Source organism: Eublepharis macularius, chromosome 4 (genome assembly GCF_028583425.1).
Source record: "Eublepharis macularius isolate TG4126 chromosome 4, MPM_Emac_v1.0, whole genome shotgun sequence".
In the NCBI taxonomy this organism is placed as follows: Eukaryota; Metazoa; Chordata; class Lepidosauria; order Squamata; family Eublepharidae; genus Eublepharis; species Eublepharis macularius.
The window spans coordinates 153290448-153303233 of NC_072793.1; the positions used below are offsets into that span (position 1 = coordinate 153290448).

At 46.8% G+C, this 12786-nt stretch overlaps 1 protein-coding gene across 1 annotated transcript in view; it reads right to left on the minus strand.

Annotated features, from left to right (window-relative positions):
- Positions 1 to 1114: 1114 nt before the first annotated feature.
- Positions 1115 to 12786, minus strand: part of IL17RC (interleukin 17 receptor C) — a 39151-nt gene continuing 27479 nt past the window's right edge. The window contains exons 14-19 of the mRNA XM_054977713.1: positions 12425 to 12543; positions 12269 to 12328; positions 8397 to 8454; positions 6839 to 6934; positions 5784 to 5822; positions 1115 to 4093 (exon numbers count right to left, since the gene is read on the minus strand). Coding sequence (XP_054833688.1) covers positions 3420 to 4093; positions 5784 to 5822; positions 6839 to 6934; positions 8397 to 8454; positions 12269 to 12328; positions 12425 to 12543 — 1046 coding nt within the window. The 3' untranslated portion in view covers positions 1115 to 3419. The remainder of the gene's footprint in view (positions 4094 to 5783; positions 5823 to 6838; positions 6935 to 8396; positions 8455 to 12268; positions 12329 to 12424; positions 12544 to 12786) is intronic.

Genomic DNA, 12786 nt, shown 5'->3' on the forward strand with positions numbered 1-12786 from the left:
TGTGCCATCACAAAATGACTGCCATGGGATGCTAAGGACCAACTGAGACATGTTAGAAGCAGCAAGCCAAGCATCCTATGATGGAGGCTGATATTTCTGAATAGGAGCTCCCTGCGGACACAAAGGTGATGCCTCTTCTTGAGTCCTTCTGAAGCGCATCCTATTCCAACAAGGTGGAGGAAAGTCGGGACTGGCTTTTTGATTTGGGAAAGAAGAAAATAGACACCAGAAAACCCTTTGGCAAGCACCTTAGTGCCCGTGGGCACTGTGTTGGGGATCACTGATCTATGTCATCAGATACGCCAAATGGTTTTGCATTTTTAACCTAGCCCAAACTGTTCCTAGTCTCAGAGCAGGTAAACCTTGTATAAAACTGAATAATCCAAATATAGTAAAAGTTCACTAATATTCAAAACTTTATAGTAAAGAGTCCAGTAGCACTTTTAACGCTAACCAACTCATGCATCTAACGAAGAGAGCTGTGGTTCTCAAAACCTTATACTACAAATAAGTTGGTTAGTCTTAAAGGTGCTACTGGACTCTACTATTTTGCAACTACAGACTAACACGGCTAATTCCTCTGGATCTATATTCAAAACTTGATGTTAACAACCTTGTGTATGACATCAAATCGCAGCTGACTCCTGGTAACCCCTCATGGGGTTTTCAAGGCAAGAGAAGAGCAGAGGTGGTTTGTCCTTTTCTTCCTCTGTGTAGCAACTCCAGTCTTCCCTGGTGGTCTCCTATCCAAGTATTAATCAAGGCCAGTTCTCCTTATCTTACTAGCTTTGACAACCTTGGGCTAAGCTGAGCCATTCAGGTTGCTGTTTACCACATTAACCATCCTTAATTTGTAGTAAAAGAGACGCCAGGGCTCATATATATCTGCAACTTCCCCCTTTGTTCCATCTGCATTACAAGAAAGACTGTCTTCCAGGTGTTGTCACAACAGGCACCCCTGTTAGAGGTGGAAGTGGAAAATTTTGACCTTTCTTGACAAAAATCTCCTGCACTAGTCTGCAACAACTATAGAAAAGAGGAATTTTCATGTGTTTTTCTTTTAAAACTCAAAAACACACAGCTCTTTAGACGCACAGCTCTTAAAACACAGATAGAAAAAATAGCATGGATTTTATTAGGAAATTAGAATTTTCGGTCCAGTCTCACAAAATACTTCATAACTGAATGTGTCACTATTGCAACATGAAACTGACATCATCTTGTCCCCATTATTAAACAATGTAATGTTAATAGCCTGTGTGGAATAGAGGTTAGAGCACCAGACTATGACCAAAAAGACAAGAGTTCAAATCCCCACTCAGCCACAAAGACCACTGGGTAACCTTAGGCCAGTCACACTCACTCTCAGCCTATCCTATCTCACAAGGTTGTTGTGAGGATAAAATGGGGAATAATCTTGTATGCTGACCTGAGCTCCTTGGAGGGAGTGTGGGATAAAAATGTAACAGTTAAACAGTATAGACTTTTAAAAAAAAAGATTGGTCCAAAATCTGGCAACTGACCCCTGCTGTTTCAGGAGACTGTGCTGCAGGCAGGGCACCTTCCAAAGTCATGATTTTAAAATGTGCTCAGGGGTGGTCTTCTAAGAGGCACAGCCAATTGAACATATCCAAATTAGAGGAATTTTTAAAAAATGCTTTAATTTTCATGATGCTTAAAGACTCTTAAATTATTTTAAAGGAAAATAACTACATCGAGAATAAGAATTGCATCTTGCCAAGTCAGACCACATTTAAATCAATGCTCTGTGTACTGCCAGCGGGCTGCTCTCCAACACTCAAGCTGTCCTGCCCTATGACTTCTTAGCTGGAGGTGCCAAGCACTTAACTGGGGACTTACCAGGCAATGCAAGATCCCTAGTACTAAACAATGACCCCCCCCCAACCAGTATCACATACATCTGGACCTCTAAGGTTAGGGAACATGACCCAATGTAGGACTCAAACAATTAGATATTTATACCCTACCTTTCTCTCCAATGGCGACCCAAAGTGGCTTACAACATCACACTTCCTTCCTCTGATTTACCACCCACCACAATAACAACCCTTAGAGGAAGGTGAGGCTGAGAGGGAGACCGTGACTGGCCCAAGGTCACCCCACAAGCTTCCATGGTCAAGTGGGAAGTTGAACCTGGATTTCCCAGATCTAAAGTCCACCTCCTGTATCCTTTCTCTCTCTAAGTCCTCCTATATAATGAAGAGTCTTCCCTGAACCAAGCATCCAGCCCTACCTAAGTGTAACCAGAAGGAAAGACAAAGATATTTTGTTCATCTGGTAGCACCCATTCATCCCGTACTTTCAAACATGATGGAGGGAGTGGAGAGAAGAGTAGAGAAACTGTGTGAGAGCCTGGGGCCAGTCCATTCAACTGAGGAGTGGGCCAGCCCATGTTCCCCCCTGCTGTCCGAGGGATCACCCCCATTCCATATACTTGTTTCTCACGTTCCCATGTGACGATGACATAATGATTTCTGACTCTGTCCTCACTGTGACAGTGGCTACAAAGGAAAGGCATCATGGCAATGAGAGGGAAATGAGGCAGTATCTGGAGAATATGATGTGTCCCACGTTCCACGTACTGAGAACAAGGCCATAGGGGATGAACAGTTCTTTAAAAGAATACATAATTGCCTAAACCAATACCCTGCACTGAAAATCAACATTTGAAGGGCTTTTGCCTCAATATGCTGGTGCTCAATTTCTTGGTCCAGACAAAATACTAATTTGGGCAGGCATCAGTGACGAACACAGGCTTTCTCTCACCATTGCCCTTACTGCTGTAGAAAGCTCTCCCACTGATCTAAAATATTTTTCAGCTTCATGTTGAGTGTTGTTTCACTTTCCACCTTACAGTGGAATCCCCAAAGCCAGAACACCAGTTAAGAACACAAAGCTGCTTTGCTTGCATCAGATCAAGGCCCATCTGGCTCCAGGAGCAAGTAGAAAGATGCCTTTGGAAGTGCATAACCAGAACACACAAAGGTGATGCTTGTTCCCTTCCTTTCTGTCCCCAACAGCTAGTATTCAGAGGTATACTTACACATGTATTCAGAAGTATACCTACATGTGTATGTTCCTGGACACATGGAGAGGCTCCCCTTCATTCATTCTTTGAAGCACAATAAATACAAAAAGCACATCAGCAGGATCCTTTCAGAGCTATCAATAACCTCACATACACAGCTAGGTACCCGGTCCATCACATGGACACCTATTGCTTGGACAGCCCACACACTGCTATATCATCAGGGCTCCCTACCCACAGGATGGAGACAGACATGTCCAGTGCTGGAGCTGGGTTGCTTGTTCAAGATCCCTGCATGGAGTCTTCATGGCCATGCTTTCAGACTCCGTTTGTTAGCAATGGGGGGCAGCTACAGCCCAGCGTCTGAAATTCAGGACTCTGTGCAAGGACAACCATTGGTCCCTTTCATCTGTGCATCACCAGGTTGGGGAGGTAGCAATGGAGAATGTTGCCAGCTTGGCTTCTTTTGCTGGCACTCTTCAACTGCACGCTCCAGGCTCTTGCCAATCCATGCCACATGCCTTCTGAGGCCGTTCCTCTGCTCGTGGCCCACCCCAGGGCCAGCCAGGGCCAACAGGAAGCTGAACAGCTGCGAGGGTAGTTGGTAAATGGGCACTGAATGGAAGAGTCTAGGGATCTCAGCGACGGGAAGGAGCTCCTCAAAGCAGGCAACCATATAATTGTCCCTGGCCTTCCCAGCCAGAAAATCTGGCATCACACAGTTGAGAGAAGCCAAGAAAATGCCATCAGTGTGGACGGGTGGTAGTGTGCCTTTCTCTTCCCAACCCAGCCATTCTGCACAGCCAGCCACGGCACCATGGGAGAAAAGCAACACAATGGTGCCACCTCCTTGAAGCACTTGTTGGCGCTGTGCATGGAGCCACTGCATGGGTCCCAAGGATCCCAGCTCTGCCCTGCTCCACAGCTCCAGGGATACAGACAAGTGGAGCTGGGTCAGTGCTGCAGCCAGGATGCCGGCCAGTCGCTCAAACCTTGCGTTGTCGGGAGAGTAAAGAATGAGAACCGGCCGTCTCTGAAGCATCCCTGCGACAGGAGAGAGAGAGAAAACATTGGCTCGTGATAGAGCTCTTTCCAGATTTTGCACGCTTAGCATTCAGATTTAGGATCTAAGTGCATCTGGAAGGAGCTTCCTTCCTCTTTCCCCACCTCTCAAGTCACCCACTAGATAGTATTGCCTAGGGTGCAAATTTACCCCAAAGCTGTCACCTAACCTAGAAACTTTGCTGTCTAAGATGTGGCTAGTCAGTGGGAATCAAAATGCGCTCCTCCGCTCCGCAGCACCCAAAATGAGCCCGATCATCAGCAAAATGGGCCTGTTTTCAGGTGCTGCAGAGTGCAGGAGCGCTCCATAGCATCTCAAAAGGGGCCCGGTCTGCAGCAAAACGGGCCCATTTTTGGACGCTGTGGAGCGCAGGAGCGCTGCTCTGCAGCACCTCAAAATGGGCCCCTTTCACCATGGATCGGGCCCGTTTTGAGCCTGTGCGGAGCCTGTGCGTGCTCCCAGGGGCCGTGCGACGATGTCACTCCCGAAGTGACGTCACTGAGCTTGTGGGGACGCGCACGCGCTTTGCACACACGCACCCCCCTCTCCCCCAAGGTAAGTGCCAGGCCCCTACCCCCCGCCGGGAGGTTGAGGGGGCCTGGCAACCCTATGTTCACTCCTAGGGAGCAAAGCTGAGGAGAGGCTGCTGCAGGCAGAGGGATCCTTCATCCGGAAGGGGTGAGTCAGCTTGAAGCCAATCACAAAGAGACAGCTAGGAACAATCTAGATAGACTCATTACAATGTTTTATTTTGTTTGTTCACCTACCTCTAGTGTTTTCCTTACTCTACGAAGTTTTTGAACGTCAGTTGTTACTAAAACTCTTAAATAAAGTTGTTTATTACACTGCCTGGGTCCTCACGTCTCATTCGGTCACATGTAAAGTAAAACCTATCAGGAAAAAGGTGGACAAAAGGGGCTGAATGGGTGCTCTGGGCCCTCCGGAGGAGACCTGTGCCAGAGTGGTGACAGCCTACAGAGAGCTTCCCTGGTTCCCTGCCTGCAACACAGTCTTTTAAGGTACCATGGGATTCTTGGTTGCATGTGCAGCTACCGTTTAAAAATCTACAATGGAAGAAAAAAGTGGGTGGGGTAAAGTAAAGCGGTAGCTAAGTAATCCCTAAGAGACAGAGGATGCATTTAGCAAATAATGAACCATTGTGCTTTTTTTCTCAGGAGGATGAGAACACAACAAAAATGATGTTATACTCCTGGCACCAAAGAGCACTCCTTGTTCCTTTTAACACATGTCGCAAATTACCTCTTTCCATTTTGAGCATGCTGGCCCCACCCATCCCCAGCATGCAAAAAGCGTTGACTAAGAGGAGGCCACCTGTGTAGATACCGTATACAGTGCAAGAAGCACCCCCTGCCCCACATACCTGCCTTGTGCATTCGCTGCAGCATCAGCATGACAGCAAGCCAAAGGACTTGTCTCCAGAGAATTATAGCCCTCGTTTATTGCAGAGGAAGACAGTTTGAGCACTCAGAATATAAGCCCTGCTTGCAGGGCTGTAGCATATATGTGAGGCACCGCCCCAGATACCAGAATGACCCAGTACTCAACACAGATGAGCTCCCAAGGAAAAAGCCATCTCCTCCCCTGAGCTGTGTTGTAGGACAACCCCCCCCCCTTTTCTGTCCCCATTGCTTCCTGAGGCATGATCCTCACCTCCAGAACTGTAATCCTCATTCAGGATCCTGAGCCAACCTGCAGAGAGTTGGAATGTGAAGAGGGTCAGATCCCACTCCCCAATCACTGAACATACATGTATGAAAGCAAGATGACTCAGCGGGACCAGCTCAGGATCAGAAAAGCCCATCAAAGAAGGATGGGCAGGGATGAGGGCCATCAGGGAATAACACCTTGTCCAGACACCCTAAGCAGGAGACTGGATCTACCTATCAGGGAGTGTCTCCTGTGGCTGCTAGGAAAATCCAAAATGCCCATTACCTCGCCCAACAGCGCCCTTGTCTGGGAGACTGTACTTGATGCTGTCCAAGTAGGAAAATTAGCTTGTCCTGTAACTCCTATGTTACAGGAACAGGACAAAGCGTTAGGAGAAGACACTCTTCCCACATCACTAATGTTATTATAAAACACCAGGGCAATACTTGGGGAGGCATAATATGCAGCCAGTATGGACATTTGAGCAGGATTAACAATAAAACAGGATCAGAAGGGTGTGTGTGTGTGTGTGTGTGTGTTGTGATGATTAAAAGGACAGAGTAGCAGAGGATGCAGAGAAAAGTGGGCTGAGAACCAACTGGGGTTGCCAGGTCCCTATACCCTCCGAACAGGAGCGGGGAGGACCTGGCACTTACTTCATGCCTCCCGGTGCTTGTGTGATGACATCACTTCTGGGAAGTGACATCATCATGCCGGCCACGGGTGCACTCCCGCACTTTGCATGGGGCTAATTCTGGCTAGTTTGATACCAAAATTGGCCTCAAGGAAGCGCGGAGGCACGCCTGCGGCCAGCGAGACAACATCTCTTCAGGGAGCAATGTCATTGCGCCCTGCTGGGAACGCACCCAGTGTGTATCTCCCGAGTTGCCTGGCAGTGGCAGGTGATTTCCGGGGGGCTTGTCACCTCTTAGCAATCACCAGCAATTGTTGAGCAACGGGCCAAACCCCTGGGAGATTGCCCACCCCCAGCCTAGAACCAACCAAGGTCAAAGATTAGAGGCGATATATCAGGACTGGGGAGAATATCTCACTTGTACCTTTCAGTGTTTCCTTCCTGAGTAGCAGCACCAGCAAGATACAGCAGACTCCTAGGAGAGCCATCATCCAGGCCAGTCCCCAGTGTGTTCGGCTATCTGCTCAAAGACATAGAGGGGAGGGGAGCATGTGCAAAATTAGAAGAATGGTCTTTCTTCCCAGTCCAGCTATGCCTAGGACCCTCTAGACCAGCTGGTGATTTTGTCATGGTCTAAAGCAAAATATGGCTTTTGACTGGTTACCTGGCCCTTTGTGGGTAGGCCCTGGTTCCCCAGTGATTACTTCCTAGTTTGATGGGGTTCAGCTGACTCTTGCTCCTAGAAGTTATACTTGACCCAGCATTACTGCTGGAGAAGCAAGTTAATGCAGCTGCAAAAAACACTTTCTCTCAACTTCATTTAGCCCAGAAGATTGCCCCCTAACCTTGACCCTAGATTGAGCTTAACCAGAGCTGCTGCTGGAGAAGCAAGTTAGTGCAGTTGCAAAAATGCCTTCTACAAACTCAGTCTAGCCCGGAAAATGGCTCCCTACCTTGACATTGTCAATCTGGCTACCTGGATCCATGCAATGGCGACATCAAGACTAGACTACTGTAATGCACTCTACATGGATCTGAAGTCCGCTTGCAGACTCCAGTTGGTAGAGAATGCTTCAGCTCAGTTACTGTCAGGAACTAAGTGAAACATGCATATTACACCCATTCTGTAGTCACTCTGCTACCTGCCCATCCAGTATCAGGTACAGGTCAAAGTACCTGCGATCACATATCCTTCATGACCTTGGACCCTCATATCTACAGGGCTGCCTCTCTCCCTATGCCCTGCTTTGCTCATCCGAACAGGGCCTTCTGCAAGTGCCACCCTGCAGCTGGGCAAAATCAACCATTGCCCATACACATACTTTCTCTGTGGTGGCTCCACCTTGTGGAATGGCCTGCCAGAAGTCAGGAAGGCTCCCATGCTTCTGGTATTCCGCAAAATATTTAAAACAGAATTGTTCAAGGGGACATTTCAGTGGGGGCTCTTATTACAACAAAATGGTTCACTTTTCTAAAAAGAATGGGACTGTAAACTCTCCCACTGTGCATAGTACACAATATCTATTCCATGTATATTTTATCTCCTCTCACTGCTTTGTTTTACACTACTGTAACAAGATCTCCTGCATCGCATAACATATCACATCTAAGACTTATTATTTGCTTCAGATTCCTATAATCCTAGTCCTATTACATAGTTCATGAGAGATCTCCTCCTATTGATTGCATTGACTTACACTGTGTAACCCACCTTGAGTCTCAATGAGAAAGGTGGACGATAAATAGTGCAGACAGAAGAAATGTCCTCTGTTTGGATTCTGCTAGGATCCAACCATGCAGTGTGGATTGTGGTAAAGGACTCCTCCTTCCTAACCGGGGATGTGCTCCTAAATCCACATAGGCCCTCCTGTCTTGCAGCCTCTACTCCCCCAGGTGGCCTTGATGGTGCTCAAGAGTAACTTCTCCACAAACCCAGTGTTCCCTGGTTTCTGCCTTGGGATACAAGGGCTCAGGGCACTCACATTTCTGAAGGGAGCAGGCCCAAAGCATGTCCGTTTCACTATCCTCTGAATGCCATACCTGCAAAGAACAATAAGGAACCACAGGTCTGTGAAACTCTCTAGCCTGGATCATGGAATTGCATCTCCGCCCGGAAACAGGCTATCCTATAGTTAATCCAAAATTACAGTAATGATGCTTGGCATTTATGCAGAGTGCTTTACATTCATTATCTCAATCATTCTTTACAACAGTCTTGCCAGATAATGATTCCCATGGTGCAGACATGTTGAAACCAAGAGATTATGGCTTGCCAGAGGCCGCAGATTGAGTTCACAGCAGACAGTTTTTGGCAAACAGTTCATCAGAGAAGATTTAAGCCTACGGTTTTCTGGTTCACAGGGTAAGGACACATAACATTTCCTAATAGGGCTAATGGTGGTTCCCCAGGGCCAGTTTAGATTGGGAAAAGAGCACTGGGGCCCAGGGAAGATTACTACTGGCAGGGGTGGGTTATAAGGTCGCTGTCTAGGGGGTGGTGTTTTATGGAAATGCTGTGGTTTCATTGTAAATTTTAATGGTTTTATTGATGTAACTTACTCTGAGCCCGCTTGTGTGGAGGGTGGGATAGAAGCCCAATAAATAAATAAATAAAACCCCACCCCCTTCTCTCATGAAGGAGTCCCCGTTGGGAACTGGGACCCTACATGCCTGGTGACTGAGAAAATAAAACACTGCGAGCTCCATACCTGGGATCCTCTGCATATCACCTGGTTAGATCCTAAGGCACTACAGTATAGGTACAGTTGCCAGCTTCCAGGTGGAGCCTCAAGTTCTCTCTCTGTCGTCTCTCTCCAGGCTACAGAGACCAGTTCCCCCGGAGGTTATGGCAGCTTCAAAAAACGGACTCTATGGCATCACATCTCTGCTGAGCCCCCTCCCTTCTGCAAATTCTATCCTTCCCTGGCAGAACCCTCAAACCTCCCAGAGTTTCCTAAGCCAGAGTTAACAGCCATAACTACAAGTGTGCTCCCAACATCTTTTGAAACCATTTCCAAATAAGATTTCTTCTCTTGGGAATAAGTGGAAGCACTCAACCATTTGTGCAGACAGGAAGATTTTTCCTGTCTAGAAACACGGTTTATGAATTATTAAGGGGGATGCTCAGAGTATCCATCCATCATAATCCAGGAATGTCCTTTCTTTAAACTGCCAGGACCCATGAATGGATTGCAGGGAACATTCCCAGAGATACTAGTATTACAGCTGCTTCTTGCAATCGATCTTGCCCTGTGAATTACAAGATTTTTGCTTTTTATTCCTAAAACCATATATTCTTATGATACTTGACCATACTTTCAGCTTATTTCATGAAACCTTTGAACAGAAATGGTATAGAAGTGAACCCGCTATAATAGAGCAGAAATCCTTCTAAGAATGAAGCTGTGCAACTGGTTTCTACAAAAGTTGACATTCTGAAGGATTCTTCTATTTCATTTTTCATTTTCTTTTCATGCATACAGATGAATGTCTTGTTTACTTTTTAAAATTTAATCATTTACTTCTATGTTTTCCTTTATAATAATAACACTTTGTAAACCGCTCTGAGTGGGCATTAAGTTGTCCTGAAGGGCAGTATATAAATCGAATGTTGTTGTTGTTGTTGTTGTTGTTGCTTTCTCCCCTCCTTGGCTTGAATCACAGTGTTCTTATATTTTGCCTATAGCAAGAGGTCATCATCACATGGGACACCATCTCCAATCTGAGTGACAGCGCTGCACGCCGCATCTCCTTTCAGGAGAAAGATTCACAGAACTCCTTCACCCGGTCCAAATTGTTGTAGAGGAGGGAGGGGGGGCATGGCTTGTCCCAGGCAATGTGGGCATGAGAATCTGCCTTTGCCCTTCATCCACACCAGCTCACTTTCTCCATTTCTTTTCAGGGTGTGGGGTTAGCCCCTTTCATCTGGGGCACGGGTGAGATGCTCTTTACACGCTGGCAATCCAGACTCACCAATGTAGTTGTACTATGTGGGCAAGGCTAGATCAGTTTCCTGTAGAAAGACATACCAGCTCACTATCTGAAACATGGACTCCTTACTCATGGTTTGGCAGTGCTGCCTGTTACAAATGACAAGTTGAATTAATTTTTTTTCTCTTAGGGACAAGCTGAGGCTTACTCATGAAGAGATCTGCCTGCAGCTGCGTGACTCACCGTACAACCCCTAAGAGAATTAAAACCTTCTAAGTATATTAAAGTCAATGGACTTGGAAGGATGTTTACGATGGCACTGTCAGCCTCACGTTAAAAAATGACATGCTGGGCTGCCTGCTCACTGCAAAGGTTGGGGTCCCCCATCCTGCAGTTTCCAAAGATAAGTTTACAGGGAACCATGTTCCCTAACGTATAACCAGATGTTAAATGCAGGGTGAGATGTGGACTGCACCAGAGGTTTCTGAAATATCCTGGGGCACCCAAACAAAATAGTCAGTACAGATAGCTGTCTTGCTTCCCTATGCTAGTTTCTACCAGTAAAAATTCCCCCTGCGGAGCTAACATTGGAGCTGTGTCTTCTGGCTGCTTAAGTGGCTGGCGGGCAGGCAGTAGCAGGAGAGGCTGTGCAAAAGGGAAGGGACACCTTGGTTCCAAGTCTGTTCTTCCGGCCCTTTGGCCACCATAGTGGCTTTGAGCAACTGGATGATCAGGTGTGCATTCCCCATCTCCACCCCATTTGTGCCCTGCAATACACTGCTGGACAGCTGGAAGGAAATAGAGGTTTCATGATATGCAACAGTTCCCACATGGCCATGGCAGAAGCCTCCGTAAATGGCTGGACTGAATATCAAGAGAACGAGTAGTCAAGAGGTGAGGCTGAGAGTCAGATCCTGAAGAAATGTGAGCTCATGATAAGATAAAATGGTGTGATGGGTGATTTGTGATTGGCTCTGCGACATCTTTTCTAGCAGTGCCCTCTGCAAACAGCCCTCAGACTATAGGACACATTTGTGATGTGCTTTCGCCATCCACTGGACAATATGAGGAGTACCAGAAAAGCATTCAAATTCCCAGATAATTCCACTTGAGGAATATCCTGCTCATCAGCAACTTTATTTATTCACTTACTTATTTACTTCATTTATGCCCCATCTTTCTCCTCAATGGGGATCCAAAGATGCTTACATTCTCTCTTCCATATTATCCTCACAACAACCCTATGAGGTAGGTATGAGACATGTATGAGGTACCTATGCGGTAGGTACGTGTCATATCTATTGACCTTCAGGAACAATATTTTGGGAGGCTCAGTGGGATGTAGCGGGAAAAAGAAAATCAGCAAAAATCACCTCCTGCTCTTAAGAAAACTTAAGAGCACTTAAATTTCTGTAACTATGTTGTTTGATTCAGGCTGTTTGATACAGTTTATCAAAGAATAATAACCTACTCTAGTTGTTTGGATACCATGATACACTGGAGAGGATATACTAACTGAGGAGGATCGTTGTATATTGCTGGGACATTTTGGGACTGTCTCTGTTTATAGTGGGTGGAGTTTTTTGAACGCTGGTCTCCCCACTCCTGGTCCATCCACTAGGCCACCCGGGTTCTCCTCAATGGTGTGTAATTTCAAGTGGTTTGTTAATCATGAGAGCCCCTCCCCCCCCAGATTTTTCCCCCTTCTGACTCAGCAGTAAGAAGCTCATGTTCATATGAAATTCCTTCCCAAATCCAGCACCAAGTCAGACCATTTGCATGAAAACATATTTCAAAACATCTCTTCACCACATCATCCCACAACAAATCTGAGCACCTCTCCTCAGGCCACAATATTCGTTTCCTCACTGGGGCGGTTCCTGATTGCGTAGGCCCATCTCTAACCCTCATCTTCAGTGCTCACCTGCAGGCAGTCTCCCGATTTCATGTCATTTTGTAGGGCCTCCCTCAGGATCGTGTTTCTCTGTGGGAAGGAGGAGAAAAAGAGCCAGAATTGTGAAGCTCATAGCCCTAACAAGCCAGAGCCTGAGGAAAGGAGAAGGGCTAGGAGAAGACTTACTGTGCTGATGGCCTGAGCAATGGGAACCCAGGAGCCCTGCTCCAAAAGACAGAAAGATGAGTTGCCTTGGGGGCTGACAGTCTCCCAAAGCAGTAGCTGCTGCTGGCTTCTTGTGAGATCTAGGAGAAAGGAAAACATGAGGGAATGTTGCCTGCCTGTGGGATTTAATTTGAGCCAGGCCCGTTCCTAGACTCTACGAAACATAAACCAAATGGTGTCACTTAGGGCTGCCAACTCCAGGTTGCGGAATTCCTGAAGATTTGGGGATGGGGCCTGGGGAGGGCCAGGTTTGGGAAGGGTATAATTCCATAGAGGCCACCTTCCAAAGCAGACATTTCCCCCAGGGAACTGATCCCTGTAGT